This window comes from Coregonus clupeaformis, chromosome 6, assembly GCF_020615455.1.
Source record: "Coregonus clupeaformis isolate EN_2021a chromosome 6, ASM2061545v1, whole genome shotgun sequence".
NCBI lineage: Eukaryota > Metazoa > Chordata > Actinopteri > Salmoniformes > Salmonidae > Coregonus > Coregonus clupeaformis.
This window is the reverse complement of record NC_059197.1, coordinates 30,834,323-30,856,456: the sequence shown is the minus strand read 5'-3', so window position 1 is coordinate 30,856,456 and position 22,134 is coordinate 30,834,323. Positions and strand designations below refer to the sequence as shown.

The 22,134-nt window shown below is 52.1% G+C and overlaps 1 protein-coding gene across 1 annotated transcript in view; it reads right to left on the bottom strand.

Annotated features, from left to right (window-relative positions):
• Window positions 1-21,747, bottom strand: part of st14a (ST14 transmembrane serine protease matriptase a) — a 43,998-nt gene extending 22,251 nt beyond the window's left edge. The window contains exons 1-3 of the mRNA XM_041878183.2: window positions 21,396-21,747; window positions 11,151-11,310; window positions 1,927-2,057 (exon numbers count right to left, since the gene is read on the bottom strand). Of these exons, the coding sequence (XP_041734117.1) occupies window positions 1,927-2,057; window positions 11,151-11,310; window positions 21,396-21,443 (339 nt within the window). The 5' untranslated portion in view covers window positions 21,444-21,747. The remainder of the gene's footprint in view (window positions 1-1,926; window positions 2,058-11,150; window positions 11,311-21,395) is intronic.
• Window positions 21,748-22,134: the final 387 nt, after the last annotated feature.

Genomic DNA, 22,134 nt, shown 5'->3' with positions numbered 1-22,134 from the left:
AACAATAGTATATGTTAACATTTTTTTTTTCTTCTCAATATATACATTTACATTACATTTACATTTTAGTCATTTAGCAGACGCTCTTATCCAGAGCGACTTACAGTTAAGTGAGTGCATACATTATTTTTTTCATACTGGCCCCCCATGGGAATCGAACCCACAACCCTGGCATTGAAAACGCCATCCCTGCCGGCCAAACCCTCCCCTAACTTGGACGACGCTGGGCCAAGTGTGCGCCGCCCCATGTCTCCCGGTCGCGGCCGGCTACGACAGAGCCTGGATTCGAACCACTTAGACCACTGCGCCACTCGGATATAATATATATATATATACACATATTTTTTTATATTTTTTTTCATTTTTTATTTCGGGGTGGAGTAGGGGTGGGGTAGAAGGATTACTTTTATCATTTGATTTACCCAACATGCCTACCACTTTGAAGAGGCAAAATATTTTTTCTTGTGAAACAAACAAGAAATAAGACAAAAAAAACTGAACTTGAGCGTGCATAACTATTCACCCCCCCAAAGTCAATACTTTGTAGAGCCACCTTTTGCAGAAATTACAGCTGCAAGTCTCTTGGTGTATGTCTCTACAAGCTTGGCACATCTAGCCACTGGGATTTTTGCCTATTCTTCAAGGCAAAACCGCTCCAACTCCTTCATGTTGGATGGGTTCCGCTGGTGTACAGCAATCTTTAAGTCATACCACAGATTCTCAATTGGATTGAGGTCTGGGCTTTAACTAGGCCATTCCAAGACATTTAAATGTTTCCCCTTAAACCATTCAAGTGTTGCTTTAGCAGTATGCTTAGGTTCATTGTCCTGCTGAAAGGTGAACCTCCGTCCCAGTCTCAAATCTCTGGAAGACAGAAACAGGTTTCCCTCAAGAATTTCCCTGTATTTAGCGCCATCCATCATTCCTTCAATTCTGACCAGTTTCATAGCGTTTTTCCTTGATGGCCAAAATGCTCACTTTTACTCTCATCTGACCAGAGTACCCTTTTCCATATGTTTGGCGAGTCTCCCACATGCATTTTGGCGAACACCAAACATGTTTGCTTATTTTTTTCTTTAAGCAATGGCTTTTTTCTGGACACTCTTCTGTAAAGCCCAGCTCTGTGGAGTGTCCGGCTTAAAGTGGTCCTATGGACAGATACTCCAATCTCCGCTGTGGAGCTTTGCAGCTCCTTCAGGGTTATCTTTGGTCTCTTTGTTGCCGCTCTGATGAATGCCCTCCTTGCCTGGTCCGTGAGTTTTGGTGGGCAGCCCACTCTTGGCAGGTTTGTTGTGGTGCCATATTCTTTCAATTTTTTAATAATGGATTTAAAATGGTGCTCCTTGGGATGTTCAAAGTTTCCAATATTTTTTTATAACCCAACCCTGATCTGTACTTCTCCACAACTTTGTCCCTGACCTGTTTGGAGAGCTCCTTGGTCTTCATGGTGCCGCTTGCTTGGTGGTGCCCCTTGCTTAGTGGTTTTGCAGACTCTGGGGCCTTTCAGAACAGGTGTATATATACTGAGATCATGTGACACTTAAATAAAGTCCACCTGTGTGCAATCTAACTAATTATGTGACTTCTGAAGGTAATTGGTTGCACCAGATGTTATTTAGGGGCTTCATAGCAAAGGGGGTGAATACATATGCACGCACCACTTTTCCGTTATTAATTTTTTTATAATGTTTTGAAACAAGTTATTTTCTTAATTTCACCTCACCAAGTTGGACTGTTGTGTGTATGTCCATTACATAAAATCCAAATAAAAATCCATTTAAATTACAGGTTGTAATGCAACAAAATAGGAAAAACGCCAAGGGGGATGAATACTTTTGCAAGGCACTGTACCTGTTCTAAATAGTATGCAGTTTGAGTAAGTAGAAGGCAAGACAGATTTCAGACACGGCCAAGGTGTTTTCTGACCTGTTTGACGACCTGTTCGGCCAGTGCTCTGTACTCAGTGCTGTTGGAGTCTTCATAGGTATCCTCAAACACCTGGTTAGTGATCTTCATAGAACCGCTGTACATCTTTCTGATACGCGTATCCTTACGATCTACACGGAGTCATCAAGAAAGACAGAGAAACAGTCATTAACCAGCTATTCCTAATGGTTTCAAAACTATTTATATAAAATTACAAGCTGTTCTGTGGATGGAGTAGAGCCTCCTGACCCTGTGGCCTGACCAGGACAAACTCTGGGCCCTAGGAAACGGGTTTATCTGGCAGAGCAGAAAGGAGGTAGGGAGGGATAGTTGAAGAAATTGTTAGGGAGGGGTAGAGAGGGGAAGGGAGGGGTAGAGAGGGGAAGGAGGGTAGAGGGAAGGAAGGGAGGGTAGAGAGGGGAGGGGAAGGGAGGGTAGAGAGGGGAAGGGAGGGTAGAGAGGGAGAAGGGAGGGGTAGAGAGGGAGGGAGGAGGGAGGGGTAGAGAGGGGAGGGGAAGGGAGGGGTAGAGAGGGGAAGGGAGGGGTAGAGAGGGGAGGGGAAGGGAGGGGTAGAGAGGGGAAGGGAGGGGTAGAGAGGGGAAGGGAGGGGTAGAGAGGGAAGGAGGGGTAGAGAGGGAAGGGGGTAGAGAGGGGAAGGGAGGTAGAGAGGGAAGGGAGGGGTAGAGAGGGAAGGAGGGTAGAGAGGGGAAGGAGGGAGAGAGGGAGAGGAGGGGTAGAGAGCGGAGGGTAAGGGAGGGGTAGAGAGCGGAGGGGAAGGGAGGGGTAGAGAGGGGAAGGGAGGGGTAGAGAGGGGAAGGGAGGGGAGAGAGGGGAAGGGAGGGGTAGAGAGGGGAAGGGAGGGGTAGAGAGGGGAAGGGAGGGGTAGAGAGGGGAAGGGAGGGGTAGAGAGGGAAGGGAGGGTAGAGAGGGGAAGGGAGGGGTAGAGAGCGGAAGGGAGGGGTAGAGAGCGGAAGGAGGGTAGAGAGCGGAAGGGAGGGTAGAGAGCGGAAGGGAGGGGTAGAGAGCGGAAGGGAGGGGTAGAGAGCGGAAGGGAGGGAGAGAGGGGAAGGGGGGTAGAGAGCGGAAGGGAGAGAGGGGGAGAGTAGGGAAGGAGGAGAGGGTAGGAGGGAGAGAGGGAAGGGAGGGTAGAGAGGGGAAGGGAGGGGTAGAGAGGGGAAGGGAGGGTAGAGAGGGGAAGGAGGGAGAGGGAGAGTAGAGAGCGGAAGGGAGGGGTAGAGAGGGGAAGGGAAGGGGTAGAGAGGGGTAGGGAAGGAAGGAGGGGTAGAGAGGGAAGGAGGGTAGAGAGCGAGAAGGGAGGGGTAGAGAGCGGAAGGGAGGGGTAGAGAGGGGTAGGGAAGGGAAGGGAGGGGTAGAGAGCGGAAGGAGGGTAGAGAGCGGAAGGGAGGGTAGGAGGGAGGTAGAGAGCGGAAGGAGGGGTAGGGAGGGGTAGAGAGGGAAGGGAGGGGTAGAGAGGGGTAGGAAGCGGAAGGAGGGGTAGAGAGGGGAAGGAGTGAGAGAGCGGAAGGGAAGAGGGTAGAGAGGGGAAGGGAGGGGGGAGAGAGGGAAGGGAGGGTAGAGAGCAGAAGGAGGGGTAGAGAGGGAAGGAGGGGTAGAGAGGGGAAGGGAGGGTAGAGAGGAAGGGAGGGGGAGAGAGGGAAGGAGGGGTAGAGAGCGGAAGGAGGGGTAGAGAGGAAGGGAGGGGAGGGGGTAGAAAGGGAGGGGGTGAGAGGGAAGGGAGGGTAGAGAGCGGAAGGAGGGGTAGAGAGCGAAAGGAGGGGTAGAGGGAAGGAGGGGTAGAGAGGGGTAGAGAGGGAAGGAGGGGTAGAGAGGGAGGAGGTAGAGAGGGGAAGGGAGGGTAGAGAGAGGTAGAGAGGGGAAGGAGGGGGTAGAGAGGGGAAGGGAGGGGTAGAGAGGGGTAGAGAGGGGTAGGGAAGGGAAGGAGGGTAGAGAGGGAAGGAGGGGTAGAGAGCGGAAGGAGGTAGAGAGCGGAAGGGAGGGGTAGAGAGCGGAAGGGAGGGGTAGAGAGCGGGAAGGAGGGTAGAGCGGAAGGGAGGGTAGAGAGCGGAAGGGAGGGGTAGGAGGGTAGAGAGGGGAAGGGAGGGTAGAGAGGGGAAGGAGGGGTAGAGAGGGGTAGGGAAGGGAAGGGGGTAGAGAGGGAAGGGAGGGTAGAGAGTGGAAGGGAGTAGAGAGGGGAAAAGGAGGGTAGAGAGCGGAAGGGAGGGGTAGAGAGCGGAAGGCAGGTGAGGGGTAGAGAGCGGAAGGCAGGTGAGGGGGTAAATGCATCCGCATGCTTCCCAGAGATAAAAGTTCAGTAGAGTTCGTTTTTGGACTTCGGTGAGGGTTTTTCGGCTGATCTGGCACAATAACCTTTTTCTGGAGGTAAGCCGAAGTTCGGAGCTGAAGTCTACGCCCCTTAGTCGGTGATTGGTCAACAGTAGGGATTCTTCAATAAAGTCTGTAATTCAACGAGAGACGACTCGTTTTCATGCACATTGTTTCACTTCAGAAACACTGAACCAAACATCTTAGTTAGATGTAAAATTGTGCGACTACGATCTCCTCAGCAAAAACGTCAAAATGAATGACAGATTCCTTGAGTTATCTTAGATTCATTCGGACTATTTTGAGGAACTGGCTACGGCGTCACAAAATGGACAAACAGTACTATTGAATCTTTTTTCTTGTTTTTCAAGGAAAGGTCTATTAAGGGAGTGTGGAGCAGACTGGTTGGGTTTGCCGAGGTCGGCTAGGCGCCAGTAGAACTGAAGCATGCTGACGCCTACTCATCAGAGAGGAGAAGAGAGAGGGTAGGGCTACTCACAGTGGAAGAGAGGGAGAGGAGAGGAGGGGGTAGGGCTACTCACAGTGGAAGAGAGGGAGAGGAGAAGAGAGGGTAGGGCTACTCACAGTGGAAGAGAGGGAGAGGAGAAGAGAGGGTAGGGCTACTCACAGTGGAAGAGAGGGAGAGGAGAAGAGAGGGTAGGGCTACTCACAGTGGAAGAGAGGGAGAGGAGAAGAGAGGGTAGGGCTACTCACAGTGGAAGAGAGGGAGAGGAGAGGGTAGGGCTACTCACAGTGGAAGAGAGGGAGAGGAGAAGAGAGGGTAGGGCTACTCACAGTGGAAGAGAGGGAGAGGAGAAGAGAGGGTAGGGCTACTCACAGTGGAAGAGAGGGAGAGGAGAGGGTAGGGCTACTCACAGTGGAAGAGAGGGAGAGGAGAGGGTAGGGCTACTCACAGTGGAAGAGAGGGAGAGGAGAAGAGAGGGTAGGGCTACTCACAGTGGAAGAGAGGGAGAGGAGAAGAGAGTGGGGCTACTCACAGTGGAAGAGAGGGAGAGGAGAAGAGTGGGTAGGGCTACTCACAGTGGAAGGAGGGAGAGGAGAAGAGAGGGTAGGGCTACTCACAGTGGAAGAGAGGGAGAGGAGAGGGTAGGGCTACTCACAGTGGAAGAGAGGGAGAGGAGAGAGAGGGTAGGGCTACTCACAGTGGAAGAGAGGGAGAGGAGAGAAGAGAGGTAGGGCTACTCACAGTGGAAGAGAGGGAGAGGAGTAGAGAGGGTAGGGCTACTCACAGTGGAAGAGAGGGAGAGGAGAAGAGAGGGTAGGGCTACTCACAGTGGAAGAGCGGGAGAGGAGAGGGTAGGGCTACTCACAGTGGAAGAGAGGGAGAGGAGAGGGTAGGGCTACTCACAGTGGAAGAGAGGGAGAGGAGAGGGTAGGGCTACTCACAGTGGAAGAGAGGGAGAGGAGAAGAGGGTAGGGCTACTCACAGTGGAAGAGAGGGAGAGGAGAAGAGAGGGTAGGGCTACTCACAGTGGAAGAGAGGGAGAGGAGAAGAGAGGGTAGGGCTACTCACAGTGGAAGAGCGGGAGAGGAGAGGGTAGGGCTACTCACAGTGGAAGAGAGGGAGAGGAGAAGAGAGGGTAGGGCTACTCACAGTGGAAGAGAGGGGGAGGAGAAGAGAGGGTAGGGCTACTCACAGTGGAAGAGCGGAGAGGGAAGAGAGGGTAGGGCTACTCACAGTGGAAGAGAGGGAGAGGAGGAGAGAGGGTAGGGCTACTCACAGTGGAAGAGAGGGAGAGGAGAGGGTAGGGCTACTCACAGTGGAAGAGAGGGAGAGGAGAGGGTAGGGCTACTCACAGTGGAAGAGAGGAGAGAGAGAGGGTAGGGCTACTCACAGTGGAAGAGAGGGAGAGGAGAGGGTAGGAGCTACTCACAGTGGAAGAGAGGGAGAGGAGAAGAGAGGGTAGGGCTACTCACAGTGGAAGAGGGGAGAGGAGAGGGTGCTACCCAGTGGAAGAGTGAGGAGAGGGCAGGGCTACTCACAGTGGAAGAGAAGAGGAGAAGAGAGGGTAGGGCTACTCACAGTGGAAGAGCGGGAGAGGAGAGGGTAGGGCTACTCACAGTGGAACAGAGGGAGAGGAGAAGAGAGGGTAGGGCTACTCACAGTGGAAGAGAGGGAGAAGAGAGGGTAGGGCTTCTCACAGTGGAAGAGCGGGAGAGGAGAGGGTAGGGCTACTCACAGTGGAAGAGCGGGAGAGGAGAAGAGAGGGTAGGGCTACTCACAGTGGAAGAGAGGGAGAGCAGAAGAGAGGGTAGGGCTTCTCACAGTGGAAGAGAGAAGAGAGGGTGGGCTACTCACAGTGGAAGAGCGGGAGAGGAGAAGAGAGGGTAGGGCTACTCACAGTGGAAGAGGGAGAGGAGAGGAGTAGGGCTACTCACAGTGGAAGAGAGGAGAGGAGAAGAGAGGGTAGGGCTACTCACAGTGGAAGAGAGAGGAGAGGAGAGGGTAGGGCTTCTCACAGTGGAAGAGCGGGAGAGGAGAGGGTAGGGCTACTCACAGTGGAAGAGAGGGAGAGGAGAAGAGAGTGAGGGAGGCTACTCACAGTGGAAGAGAGGGAGAGAGAAGAGGGTAGGGCTTCTCACAGTGGAAGAGAGAGAGGAGAGGGTAGGGCTACTCACAGTGGAAGAGAGGGAGAGGAGAAGAGAGGGTAGGGCTACTCACAGTGGAAGAGAGAGGGAGAGGAGAGGGTAGGGCTACTCACAGTGGAAGAGAGGGAGAGAGAGAGGGTAGGGCTACTCACAGTGGAAGAGAGGGAGAGGGTAGGGCCACTCACAGTGGAAGAGAGGGAGAGAGAAGAGAGGGTAGGGCTACTCACAGTGGAAGAGAGGGAGAGGAGAAGAGAGGGTAGGGCTACTCACAGTGGAAGAGAGGGAGAGGAGAAGAGAGGGTAGGGCTACTCACAGTGGAAGAGAGGGAGAGGAGAAGAGGGGGTAGGGCTACTCACAGTGGAAGAGAGGGAGAGGAGAAGAGAGGGTAGGGCTACTCACAGTGGAAGAGAGAGAGAGAAGAGAGGGTAGGGCTACTCACAGTGGAAGAGAGGGGAGGAGAAGAGAGGGTGGGCTACTCACAGTGGAAGAGAGAGGGAGAGGGTAGGGGCTACTCACAGTGGAAGAGAGGGAGAGGAGAAGAGAGGTAGGGGCTACTCACAGTGGAAGAGGGAGAGGAGAAGAGAGGGTAGGAGGCTACTCACAGTGGAAGAGAGAGGGAGAGGAGAAGAGAGGGTAGGGCTACTCACAGTGGAAGAGAGGAGAGGAGAAGAGAGGGGTAGGGCTACTCACAGTGGAAGAGAGGGAGAGGAGAGGGTAGGCTACTCACAGTGGAAGAGCGGGAGAGGAGAGGGTAGGGCTACTCACAGTGGAAGAGAGGGAGAGGAGAAGAGAGGGTAGGGCTACTCACAGTGGAAGAGAGGGAGAGAGGAGAAGAGAGGGTAGGGCTACTCACAGTGGAAGAGAGGGAGAGGGGAGGGTAGGGCTACTCACAGTGGAAGAGAGGGAGAGGAGAAGAGAGGGTAGGGCTACTCACAGTGGAAGAGAGGGAGAGGAGAGGGTAGGGCTACTCACAGTGGAAGAGAGGGAGAGGAGAGGGTAGGGCTACTCACAGTGGAAGAGGAGAAGAGAGGGTAGGGCTACTCACAGTGGAAGAGAGGGAGAGGAGAAGAGAGGGTAGGGCTACTCACAGTGGAAGAGAGGGAGAGGAGAAGAGAGGGTAGGGCTACTCACAGTGGAAGAGAGGGAGAGGAGAAGAGAGGGTAGGGCTACTCACAGTGGAAGAGGAGAAGAGAGGGTAGGGCTACTCACAGTGGAAGAGAGGGAGAGGAGAAGAGAGGGTAGGGCTACTCACAGTGGAAGAGAGGGAAGAGAGGGTAGGCTACTCACAGTGGAAGAGAGGGGAGGAGAAGAGAGGGTAGGGCTACTCACAGTGGAAGAGAGGGAGAGGAGAAGAGAGGGTAGGGCTACTCACAGTGGAAGAGAGGGAGAGGAGAGGGTAGGGCTACTCACAGTGGAAGAGAGGGAGAGGAGAGGGTAGGGCTACTCACAGTGGAAGAGAGGGAGAGGAGAAGAGGGGGTAGGGCTACTCACAGTGGAAGAGAGGGAGAGGAGAAGAGAGGGTAGGGCTACTCACAGTGGAAGAGAGGGGAGAGGAGAAGAGGGGTAGGGCTACTCACAGTGGAAGAGAGGGAGAGGAGAGGGTAGGGACTACTCACATGGAAGAGAGGGAGAGGAGAAGAGAGGGGTAGGCTACTCACAGTGGAAGAGAGGAGAGAGGAGAGGTAGGGCTACTCACAGTGGAAGAGAGGGAGAGAGAAGAGAGGGTAGGGCTACTCACAGTGGAAGAGAGGGAGAGGAGAAGAGAGGGTAGGGCTACTCACAGTGGAAGAGAGGGAGAGGAGAAGAGAGGGTAGGGCTACTCACAGTGGAAGAGAGGGAAGAGGAGAAGAGGGTAGGGCTACTCACAGTGGAAGAGAGGGAGAGGAGAGGGTAGGGCTACTCACAGTGGAAGAGAGGGAGAGGAGAGGAGGGTGGGGCTACTCACAGTGGAAGAGAGGGAGAGGAGAGGGTAGGGCTACTCACAGTGGAAGAGAGGGAGAGGAGAGGGTAGGGCTACTCACAGTGGAAGAGAGGGAGAGGAGAGGAGGTAGGGCTACTCACAGTGGAAGAGAGGGAGGGAGAAGAGAGGGTAGGGCTACTCACAGTGGAAGAGAGGGAGAGGAGAGGGTAGGGCTACTCACAGTGGAAGAGAGGGAGAGAGGAGAGGGTAGGGCTACTCACAGTGGAAGAGAGGGAGAGGAGAGAGGGTAGGGCTACTCACAGTGGAAGAGAGGGAGAGGAGAAGAGAGGGTAGGGCTACTCACAGTGGAAGAGAGGGAGAGGAGAAGAGAGGGTAGGGCTACTCACAGTGGAAGAGAGGGAGAGGAGAAGAGAGGGTAGGGCTACTCACAGTGGAAGAGAGGGAGAGGAGAAGAGGGGGTAGGGCTACTCACAGTGGAAGAGAGGGAGAGGAGAAGAGAAGGTAGGGCTACTCACAGTGGAAGAGAGGGAGAGGAGAGGGTAGGGCTACTCACAGTGGAAGAGAGGAGAGGAGAAGAGGGGGTAGGGCTACTCACAGTGGAAGAGAGGAGAGGAGAAGAGAGGGTAGGGCTACTCACAGTGGAAGAGAGAGGGAGGAGGAGAAGAGAGGGTAGGGCTACTCACAGTGGAAGAGCGGGAGAGGAGAAGAGAGGGTAGGGCACTCACAGAGTGGAAGAGCGGGGAGAGGAGAAGAGGGTAGGGACTACTCACAGTGGAAGAGAGGGGAGAGAGAAGAGAGGGTAGGGCTACTCACAGTGGAAGAGCGGGAGAGGAGAGGGTAGGGCTACTCACAGTGGAAGAGCGGGAGAGGAGAGGGTAGGGCTACTCACAGTGGAAAAGAGGGAGAGGAGAAGAGAGGGTAGGGCTACTCACAGTGGAAGAGAGGGAGAAGAGAGGGTAGGGCTACTCACAGTGGAAGAGAGGGAGAGGAGAGGGTAGGGCTACTCACAGTGGAAGAGAGGGAGAGGAGAAGAGGGTAGGGCTACTCACAGTGGAAGAGAGGGAGAGGAGAGGGTAGGGCTACTCACAGTGGAAGAGAGGGAGAGGAGAGGGTAGGGCTACTCACAGTGGAAGAGAGGAGAGGGTAGGGCTACTCACAGTGGAAGAGAGGGAGAGGAGAAGAGAGGGTAGGGCTACTCACAGTGGAAGAGAGGGAGAGGAGAAGAGGGGGTAGGGCTACTCACAGTGGAAGAGAGGGAGAGGAGAGAGAGGGTAGGGCTACTCACAGTGGAAGAGAGAGGGAGAGGAGAGGGTAGGGCTACTCACAGTGGAAGAGAGGGAGAGGAGAAGAGAGGGTAGGGCTACTCACAGTGGAAGAGAGGGAGAGGAGAAGAGAGGGTAGGGCTACTCACAGTGGAAGAGAGGGAGAGGAGAAGAGAGGGTAGGCTACTCACAGTGGAAGAGAGGGGAGGAGAAGAGAGGGTGGGCTACTCACAGTGGAAGAGAGGAGAGGAGAAGAGAGAGTAGGGCTACTCACAGTGGAAGAGAGGGAGAGGAGAGGGTAGGGCTACTCACAGTGGAAGAGAGGGAGAGGAGAAGAGAGGGTAGGGCTACTCACAGTGGAAGAGAGGGAGAGGAGAGGGTAGGGCTACTCACAGTGGAAGAGAGGGGGAGGAGAAGAGAGGGTAGGGCTACTCACAGTGGAAGAGCGGGAGAGGAGAGGGTAGGGCTACTCACAGTGGAAGAGAGGGAGAGGAGAAGAGAGGGTAGGGCTACTCACAGTGGAAGAGCGGGAGAGGAGAGAGGTAGGGCTACTCACAGTGGAAGAGCGGGAGAGAGAGGGTAGGGCTACTCACAGTGGAAGAGAGGAGAGAGAAGAGAGGGTAGGGCTACTCACAGTGGAAGAGAGGGAGAGGAGGAGAGAGGGTAGGGCTACTCACAGTGGAAGAGAGGGAGAGGAGGAGAGAGGGTAGGGCTACTCACAGTGGAAGAGAAGGAGAGGAGTGGGTAGGGCTACTCACAGTGGAAGAGAGGGAGAGGAGGAGAGAGGGTAGGGCTACTCACAGTGGAAGAGAAGGAGAGGAGGGTAGGGCTACTCACAGTGGAAGAGAGGGAGAGGAGAAGAGAGGGGTAGGGCTACTCACAGTGGAAGAGAGGGAGAGGAGAGGGTAGGGCTACTCACAGTGGAAGAGAGGGAGAGGAGAGGGTAGGGCTACTCACAGTGGAAGAGAGGGAGAGGAGAGGGTAGGGCTACTCACAGTGGAAGAGAGGGAGAGGAGAGGGTAGGGCTACTCACAGTGGAAGAGAGGGAGAGGAGAGGGTAGGGCTACTCACAGTGGAAGAGAGGGAGAGGAGAGGGTAGGGCTACTCACAGTGGAAGTGCCAGACCAGTAGGCCGGTCATGAGGGCGATGACAGCAGCGAAGATAACGATGCCGATCACAGCCCCGACTCTCCCTGGTCCTTTCTTCTTCTCTAACTTCTTACTGTCGGCTGCTGGGAGGAACGTAACAGCCTGGTCCCAGTCCCTGTCCTGAGAGAGACGTAAGACACTGTTACACCGACAAGATGCCATGTAGATATTAGGAGACCTTGAAACTAGTCTTAAAAAATTTGACAGCCTTGAGACTTCAATTGTATAAATCCAAAAACAAAGACCTATTGCACATTGCTTTTGAATGTATTGGCAAAGCTTTACAATGACGCATGGGTGATACCTCCTCTCAGTTTAGTTTCTTCTAAAAGGAAGGAGTCTCACTCACTCACTCAGAGGCCAGTAGGTGTGTTTCAGGAATGTGACCACTTTGTTGTGACCTATCACGGACTGACTGTATATTGTACCGGACACATGTTAGGAGGAACCAGTAGGACAGTAATGTGACTGAACCGCAGTGTGAGGCTAATATATCTACAGTATTATGGAAATATATGCAACAAAATGGAGCATTCTGAATGACGTTTTATGTTTTCACCAGTAGCAAATTATTAGGATAATTAATCAAAACTATGTTGTTTAAAAGCAAGGAACAATATTTATACTAACTCTGGTCCATTTGAATGAATGGGTGCCGTGCATGCTGAGTAAGTGAGAGAGTGTGAGAGAGAGAGAGAGAGAGAGAGAGAAGCCAGAGTGGGTGGGGAGGAACAGTTTCACTGAGTTAAATGTTGTCAAACCTGCTAGGAGGGAGTAGGCAGACAGGCAGGCTGCTAGGAGGGAGCAGGCAGGCTGCTAGGAGGGAGAAGGGAGGCAGGCAGGCTGCTAGGAGGGAGAAGGGAGGCAGGCAGGCTGCTAGGAGGGAGCAGGCAGGCTGCTAGGAGGAGCAGGCAGGCTGTTAGGGGGAGAGGAGGCAGGCAGGCTGCTAGGAGGAGGGGAGCAGGCAGGCTGCTAGGGGAGAAGGGAGGCAGGCAGGCTGCTAGGAGGAGCAGGCAGGCTGCTAGGAGGAGAAGGGAGGCAGGCAGGCTGCTAGGAGGAGCAGGCAGGCTGCTAGGGGGGAGCAGGAAGGCTGCTAGGAGGGAGAAGGGAGGCAGGCAGGCTGCTAGGAGGGAGCAGGCAGGCTGCTAGGAGGGAGAAGGGAGGCAGGCAGGCTGCTAGGAGGGAGCAGGCAGGCTGCTAGGAGGGAGAAGGGAGGCAGGCAGGCTGCTAGGAGGGAGAAGGGAGGCAGGCAGGCTGCTAGGAGGGAGCAGGCAGGCTGCTAGGAGGGAGCAGGCAGGCTGCTAGGAGGGAGAAGGGAGGCAGGCAGGCTGCTAGGAGGGAGCAGGCAGGCTGCTAGGAGGGAGCAGAAAGGCTGCTAGGAGGAGAAGGGAGGCAGGCAGGCTGCTAGGAGGGAGCAGGCAGGCTGCTAGGGGGGAGCAGGCAGGCTGCTAGGGGGGAGCAGGCAGGCTGCTAGGGGGAGCAGGCAGGCTGCTAGGGGGAGCAGGCAGGCTGATAGGGGAGTAGGCAGGCTGCTAGGAGGAGCAGGCAGGCTGTAGGAGGAGCAGGCAGGCTGCTAGGAGGGAGCAGGCAGGCTGCTAGGGGGGAGCAGGCAGGCTGCTAGGAGGGAGCAGGCAGGCTGCTAGGAGGGAGAAGGGAGGCAGGCAGGCTGCTAGGAGGGAGCAGGCAGGCTGCTAGGGGGAGCAGGCAGGCTAGCTAGGGGAGCAGGCAGGCTGCTAGGGGGGAGCAGGCAGGCTGCTAGGGGGAGCAGGCAGGCTGCTAGGGGGGAGTAGGCAGGCTGCTAGGAGGGAGAAGGGAGGCAGGCAGGCTGCTAGGAGGGAGCAGGCAGGCTGCTAGGGGGAGCAGGCAGGCTGCTAGGAGGGAGCAGGCAGGCTGCTAGGAGGGAGAAGGGAGGCAGGCAGGCTGCTAGGGGGAGCAGACAGGCAGGCAGGCTGCTAGGGGGAGCAGGAAGGCAGGCTGCTAGGGGGAGCAGACAGGCAGGCAGGCTGCTAGGAGGGGAGTAGGGAGGCAGGCAGGCTGCTAGGAGGGAGTAGGGAGGCAGGCAGGCTGCTAGGGGGAGCAGACAGGCAGGCAGGCTGCTAGGGGAAGCAGACAGGCAGGCAGGCTGCTGGGAGCAGACAGGCAGGCAGGCTGCTAGGGGAGCAGACAGGCAGGCAGGCTGCTAGGAGGAGCAGGGAAAGGCTGCTCAGGAGGGAGAAGGGAGGCAGGCAGGCTGCTAGGAGGGAGCAGGCAGGCTGCTAGGAGAAGAAGAGCAGGCAGGCTGCTAGGAGGAGCAGGCAGGCTGCTAGGAGAGGAGAAGGAGGCAGGCAGGCTGCTAGGAGGGAGAAGGAGAGGCAGGCAGGCTGCTAGGAGGAGCAGGCAGGCTGCTAGGAGGAGCAGGCAGGCTGCTAGGAGGGAGAAGGGAGGCAGGCAGGCTGCTAGGAGGAGCAGGCAGGCTGCTAGGAGGAAGCAGAAAGGCTGCTAGGAGGGAGAAGGGAGGCGGTGCTAGGAGGGAGCAGGCAGGCTGCTAGGGGGAGCAGGCAGGCTGCTAGGGGGGAGCAGGCAGGCTGCTAGGGGGGAGCAGGCAGGCTGCTAGGGGGGAGCAGGAAGGCTGCTAGGAGGGAGCAGGCAGGCTGATAGGGGGAGTAGGCAGGCTGCTAGGAGGGAGCAGGCAGGCTGCTAGGAGGGAGCAGGCAGGCTGCTAGGAGGGAGCAGGCAGGCTGCTAGGGGGAAGCAGGCAGGCTGCTAGGAGGGAGCAGGCAGGCTGCTAGGAGGAGAAGGGAGGCAGGCAGGCTGCTAGGAGGGAGCAGGCAGGCTGCTAGGGGGGAGCAGGCAGGCTGCTAGGGGGGAGCAGGCAGGCTGCTAGGGGACAGGCAGGCTGCTAGGGGGAGTGAGCAGGCTACTAGGAGGGAGAAGGGAGGCAGGCTGTTAGGAGGGAGCAGGCAGGCTGCTAGGGGGAGACAGGCAGGCTGCTAGGAGGAGCAGGCAGGCTGCTAGGAGGGAGAAGGGAGGCAGGCAGGCTGCTAGGGGGAGCAGACAGGCAGGCAGGCTGCTAGGGGGAGCAGGAAGGCAGGCTGCTAGGGGGAGCAGACAGGCAGGCAGGCTGCTAGGAGGGAGTAGGGAGGCAGGCAGGCTGCTAGGAGGGAGTAGGGAGGCAGGCAGGCTGCTAGGGGGAGCAGACAGGCAGGCAGGCTGCTAGGGGGAGCAGACAGGCAGGCAGGCTGCTAGGGGGAGCAGACAGGCAGGCAGGCTGCTAGGGGACAGACAGGCAGGCAGGCTGCTAGGAGGGAGCAGGCAGGCAGGCAGGCTGCTAGGAGGGAGCAGGCAGGCAGGCAGGCTGCTAGGGGGGAGTAGACAGGCAGGCAGGCTGCTAGGAGGGAGCAGGCAGGCAGGCAGGCTGCTAGGAGGGAGCAGGCAGGCAGGCTGCTAGGGGGGAGCAGGGAGGCAGGCTGCTAGGGGGGAGCAGGCAGGCAGGCTGCTGGGGGGCAGGCAGGCAGGCTGATAGGGGGAGCAGGCAGGCAGGCAGGCTGCTAGGAGGGAGCAGGCAGGCAGGCTGCTAGGGGGGAGCAGGGAGGCAGGCTGCTAGGGGGGAGCAGGCAGGCAGGCTGATAGGGGTGCGAGGTCTAGAGTAATCACTCGGTCAAATAACTCACTTCAGATAGAAGGTTTTTGAGTTAAAATTGGTTCTTTGCTTATTCTATGACTATGAAAAACTATTACGTAAAGTAACAAAGCTCTATTTTGGGACTCAGCAACACTGTATAACCTAAAGCAGGCCTGTTCCAGTGGTTTATAGCCAACAGCAATAACACCTCTAGTGATGCAACACCCAACCTGACAGACTACAATCACCCACAATGCTCTCTGTGCCAAGACCTCTGCTGTTGGCTCAGACCTGAACACTACAACACTTACGCGTCATGACTTAGCCAATAATATTCTCCCTGTGTGTTTGTCATAAGTTCTCTCTGATCCTGAGGAGCAGGTGGGTCATACCACCTCAAAAAGCACAAGAAAGAAGATTGACACCCACCATCTCAGATTTTAAAAATAGTTTCTGTAGTTAGAAACATAAGCTTAGCATTCCTGAAACATAATTTTGTTGAAATATAATTTGATCTGAGAAATTAAGCTAATTGATTGCACTCAAATTGGCAATGTTAATGGCCAAGGATTCATATCATCTTCAATAAATATTGTACCTAAAATCCGATTTGGAACATAATTCTTCCTAACAATGAACAGGACATGAGGAGAGGAATCCAATCCAATGATCAGAAGCCACCCACACACCAATCCCAACAACCAGTATTGCTTCTCCATAATGTAATGTATTCCCTGTAAATCTGGTGATGTTTTCTTTTACCCTGTTCAGAGAAATTAGCCAGTGTTCCTCTGTAGCTCAAATTGGTAGAGCATGGCGCTTGTAACGCCAGGGTAGTGGGTTCGATCCCCGGGACCACCCATACGTAAAAATGTATGCACACATGACTGTAAGTCGCTTTGGATAAAAGCGTCTGCTAAATGGCATATTATTATTATAAATTGCTTGCATTATTTACCATAAATGTGTATGAAAGTACCAGGTTTTGCCCACTAGATGCCGCTGTTCCTGCTACTTCTATCTATTTTGCTGGTGGGAAAAACATGGTACTTTCACACTAATTTATGGTAAATAATGAAAGAGACTTCAAATGGCTAATTTCTCTAAACAGGGGGAAAAAATAAAAATCACAAGAATCACAGGAAATACATTACAAAGGATGAAGAAAGCAATACTCCAAGCCGCAGCTCCATACTACTGGTCAGACAGAGAACCGATACTGTATACTGGTTGTTGCGGTGGGAATGGCGTGTGCCGGGTCCGTGGGTGGCTTTTGGTAATTTTATTGGATTCCTCAATGGCAGGAAGAAGTTTGGTCTTAATCAGATGTTGGGTCCTATATTTGTTGAATATTATGTGAATCCTATAAATTAAAAAAAAAGGGCCAATTTCGGTGAAATCTATTAGATTAATTTATCAGAGATCAAATTAAATATCAACTAAATAATGTTTCAGGAATGCTAATCTTATCTGTTTCTAACTACATAAACTATTTCAGAACAATTTGAGATGGTGGCTGTCATGGCTTGCTGAAATGACATGGAATGACCCAGGTATGAATTACACTGAACAAAAATATAAAAACGCAAAATGCAACAATTTCAAAGAATTTACTGAGTTACAGTTCATATATGGAAATCAGTCAATTTAAATAAATTCATTATGCCCGAATCTATCGATTTCACATGACTGGGAATACGGATGTGCATCTGTTGGTCACAGATACCGTAAAAAAAAAAATGTAGGGGTGTGGATCAGAAAACCAGTCAGTGTGACCACCATTTGCCTCATGCAGCGCGACACATCTCCTTCGTATAGAGTTGATCAGGCTGTTGATTGTGGCCTGTGGAATGTTGTCCCATTCCTCTTCAACGGCTGTGCGAAGTAGCAGGATAATGGCTGGAACACGCTGTCGTACACGATCCAGAGCATCCCAAACATGCTCAATGGGTGACATATCTGGTGAGTATGCAGGCCATGGAAGAACTGGGACATTTTCAGCTTCCAGGAATTGTGTACAGATCCTTTCGACATGGGGCTGTGCATTATCATGCTGAAACATGAGGTGATGGCGGCGGATGAATGGCACGACAATGGGACTCAAATTGCCATAGATAAAATGCAATTGTGTTCGTTGTCCGTAGCTTATGCCTGTCCATACCATAACCCCACTGCCACCATGGAGCACTCTGCTGATGGCAACGTTGTGAACAAACAGCTCACCCACACAATGCTATATACGCCGTCTGCCATCTGCCCGGTACAGTTGAAACCGGGATTCATCCATGAAGAGCACACTTTTCCAGCATGCCAGTGGCCATCGAAGGTGAGCATTTGCCCACTGAAGTTGGTTATGACGCCTAACTGCAATCAGTTCAAGACCCTGATAAGGACGACGAGCACGCAGATGAGCTTTCCTGAGACGGTTTCTGACAGTTTGTGCAGAAATTCTTCGGTTGTGCAAACCCACAGTTTCATCATCTGTCCGGGTGGCTGGTCTCAGACGATCCCACAGGTGAAGAAGCTGGATGTGGAGATCCTGGGCTGGCGTGGTTACACGTTGGTCTGGGGAGGTCCTGAGCTGGCGTAGTTACACGTTGGTCTGGGGAGGTCCTGGGCTGGCGTAGTTACACGTTGGTCTGGGGAGGTCCTGGGCTGGCGTGGTTACACATGGTTGGCGGTTGTGAGGCCGTTTGGACGTACTGCCAAATTCTCTAAAAACGACGTTAGTAGAGAAATTAACATTAAATTCTCTGGCAACAGCTTTAGGGGGCAAATAAACATTCACAACTCTGGCAATAGTTCTGGTGGACATTCCTGCAGGCAGCATGCCAATTGCACGCTCCCTCAAAACTTGACACATCTGTGGCATTGTGTTGTGACAAAACTGCACATTTTAGAGTGGCCTTTTATTGTCCCCAGCACAAGGTGCACCTGTCTAATGAGCATGCTGTTTAATCAGCTTCTTGATATGCCACACCTGGCAGGTGGATGGATTATCTTGACAAAGGAGAAATGCTCACTAACAGGGATGTAAACAAATTTGTGTACAAAATGTGCGAGAAATAAGCTTTTTGTGCGTATGGAACATTTCTGGGATATTTTATTTCAGCTCATGAAACCAACACTTTACATGTTGCGTTTATATTTTTCTTCCGGTATAGATTACAACATCACTACTCCGAAGGGATTTAAAATGTTCAACTGATGTTTTGCCTTTAAGTGTAAGTCACACCCTCTCCATGTACTTCAGAGTAATAATCGTTGAATAGTGCGGTTGAATGTATCCATGACAACCCCGGTCTGTCAACTGAAAAACCTCGTCTTGCCGACAGCGTTTACTGAATGTAGAATGTGTAGAGAAACATTTCTGTTGGGAGAATGGACTACTCCCATTTTTGACAGCTAGAGCCCTGTCGACTAAGCATGTCAGTCAATCAAAATGGATTCTTCGTCTGTCTGTTTGGAGGACGGTTCCTGGGAACATGTCGTGACAGGACAATCGGATCGGTGCATCACCGTGTTGTGGTTTCTGATTGGTTAATTCCACTCCCACTCTTTTCCACAGCATTTAACCAGAGCTAAATTTAGGTCCAATAGTTTTTCCTGACCGTGTAAGCTATAACTAGGGCCCGGAGTTTGTAACAATAGTAGCTATACTGCATCACATACCTTTTAGTCACTACAGCTCAATCTGTACAGACTCTTCATATTGACATGCCATTAATCAGTCTTCAGACCAACGGCTAGCCTGAAACAACCCCACTACTCAGCCGCTGCCTTTTAACAAGAGATTGTTGTGATGGAATCCTGTCTTTAGCTCAGAGAACATTACAGTGAGAGACCCACGGCTTGGGTCAGTGTAGCCTTCAGGCATGTGATTCCCTTACCACTGTATAGGCAAGGAGAGACCCCCTCACTCTAGCCTTCAGGCATGTGATTCCCTTACCACTGTACAGGCAAGGAGAGACCCCCTCACTCTAGCCTTCAGGCATGTGATTCCCTTACCACTGTATAGGCAAGGAGAGACCCCCTCACTCTAGCCTTCAGGCATGTGATTCCCTTACCACTGTACAGGCAAGGAGAGACCCCCTCACTCTAGCCTTCAGGCATGTGATTCCCTTACCACTGTATAGGCAAGGAGAGACCCCCTCACTCTAGCCTTCAGGCATGTGATTCCCTTACCACTGTATAGGCAAGGAGAGACCCCACTCTAGCCTTCACATGTGATTCCCTTACCACTGTACAGGCAAGGAGAGACCCCCTCACTCTAGCCTTCAGGCATGTGATTCCCTTACCACTGTACAGGCAAGGAGAGACCCCCTCACTCTAGCTTTGCTGCCCCCCCAAAAAAAAAAAAAGTTTACCTTTTATTGGTTTCATTTTCAATGAACAATGTTGGTGCCCGATTGCTTGGAAGACAGCAGTGAATGCATGGGACTGATGATAGGATCATCTATCAGATATCTCTTTAGGTTACGAGCAGACCAGGGCCATAACGCCAATTTACAAAGCAAAATCAATGATCAGGCTGGCTTTATCAGCCCAATAAATGATCAGGCTGGCTTTATCAGGCTGGCTTTATCAGGCCAATGAATGATCAGGCTGGCTTTATCAGCCCAATAAATGATCAGGCCGGCTTTATCAGGCTGGCTTTATCAGGCCAATGAATGATCAGGCTGGCTTTATCAGCCCAATAAATGATCAGGCTAGCTTTATCAGGCTGGCTTTATCAGGCCAATAAATGATCAGGCTGGCTTTATAATAATATGCCATTTAGCAGACACTTTTATCCAAAGCGACTTACAGTCATGTGTGCATACATTTTTGCATATCAGGCCAATTAATGATCAGGCTGGCTTTATCAGGCCAATAAATGATCAGGCTGGCTTTATCAGGCTGGCTTTATCAGGCTAATTAATCATAAGGATGGCTTAATCAGGCTAATTAATCATCAGGCTGGCTTTATCAGGCTAATGCGAAGCTGTACAGTAGATGCAATTGCACTATCAATTAAAGTATTTGATCATTATGTTGTGTGACTAAGATGCCACCATCACCAGTTTCCTGTTTTGCTTTAGGACATCCATTTTTTAATTTAACCTTTATTTAACCAGGTAAGCCAGTTGAGAACAAGTTCTCATTTACAACTGCGACCTGGCCAAGATAAAGCAAAGCAGTGCGATAAAAACAACACAGAGTTACATATGGGGTAAAACAAAACATGAAGTCAAAAATACAACAGAAAATATATATACCGTGTGTGCAAATGTAGCAAGTTATGGAGGTAAGGCAATAAATAGGCTATAGTGCAAAATAATTACAATTAGTATTAACACTGGAATGATAGATGTGCAAGAGATTATGTGCAAATAGAGATACTGGGGTGCAAATGAGCAAAATAAATAACAATATAGGGATGAGGTAGTTGGGTGGGCTAATTACAGATGGGCTGTGTACAGGTGCAGTGATCGGTAAGGTAAGGTGCTCTGACAACTGACGCTTAAAGTTAGTGAGGGAGATAAGAGTCTCCAGCTTCAGAGGTTTCTGCAATTCGTTCCAGTCATTGGCAGCAGAGAACTGGAAGGAATGGCGGCCAAAGGAGGTGTTGGCTTTGGGAATGACCAGAGAGATATACCTGCTGGAACGCAGACTACGGGTGGGTGCTGCTATGGTGACCAATGAGCTAAGATAAGGGCGGGGATTTGCCTAGCAGTGATTTATAGATGGCATGGAGCCAGTGGGTTTGACAAAGAACATGTAGTGAGGACCAGCCAACAAGAGCGTACAGGTCACAGTGGTGGGTAGTGTATGGGGCTTTGGAGACAAAACGGATGGCACTGTGATAGACTACATCCAATTTGCTGAGTAGAGTGTTGGAGGCTATTTTGTAAATTACATCGCCGAAGTCAAGCATCGGTAGGATAGTCAGTTTTACGAGGGCATGTTTGGCAGCATGAGTGAAGGAGGCTTTGTTGCGAAATAGGAAGCCGATTCTAGATTTAACTTTGGATTGGAGATGCTTAATGTGAGTCTGGAAGGAGAGTTTACGGTCTAACCAGATACCTAGGTATTTGTAGTTGTCCACATACTCTAGGTCAGACCCGTCGAGAGTGGTGATTCTAGTCGGGTGGGCGGGTGCCAGCAGCGTTCGGTTGAAGAGCATGCATTTAGTTTTACTAGTGTTTAAGAGCAGTTGGAGGCTACTGAAGGAGTGTTGTATGGCATTGAAGCTCGTTTGGAGGTTTGTTAACACAGTGTCCAATGAAGGGCCAGATGTATACAAAATGGTGTCGTCTGCGTAGAGGTGGATCTGAGAGTCACCAGGACATGAATGTTAATATGAGTGTTGGCACTTCCTGACTGTAGGTGTGGCTGATGAAAACGTCAATAAACAGAGCAGCTTGGGCAGCTCTCTAGACATCAAGTTCTGATAGATAGTTTACCGCTACTATCTAACAAATGAATGACAAACATAATAGAAGCTTAATTGTGACAGGTGCACTATGGTCTCTAATCAAACAAGCTATTTGTCCACACACACACTTATATGTATTAGACATAAAGACATCAAAATAAACACCAGAGGAAGAAAAGGTCATACCGGGCCCTTATTGGGTGTGTATCTCATTCCAGAGTCCATGTAGTCCATAGTGGCTGGCGACCCGAGAAGCCTGTCTGTTCCTGCTTCCAGTCGGCTAACTACCCCTCAGGTAAATTCCAAGGGGAGGGAGTGTAAAATAGTCCTGCGGCCTCCACGAACACAGGTGATCCACAAACAAGCACAAAAAAAACAACCACTGCAACCGAAAGAAGACAGTTAAGGAAACCAATTTCAATACAATCAATATGAAATCAGAGTATTTCCTTTGCAGCAAATCACACTTTTAGTAATGTAGTGTCCTCCGAGAATGTTCCCAAATGGCCCTATCGCGGAGATCTGAGGCGTATTCATTACGCCGTTTCGGTTGCAAAACGTTTCTTAAACGGGAGAAAACGTAACGAAACGGGGAGTGACCTACCTGAATTTGTCCAATAGAAACTCTCGTTTTAGTGGCAAAACTACTGTTTGGATTTTTAATATTACACACCTGTTGTCTACTTCCTGCATCCAGGTTTTCCGGAGCTTCGGGTTTCAGGGCGTGTTTCTGTTTGAGCGATACTCACCCCTGGCCTCCCGCATGAAGGTGGCGGCGGAGCGGACATTATAACCAGGAGGGAACAACCAGGAGGAGACAGAGTTTATAGGACACAACCAGGAGGGAAACAGGGTTTATAGGACACAACCAGGAGGGAACAGAGTTTATAGGACACAACCAGGAGGGAAACAGAGTTTATAGGAC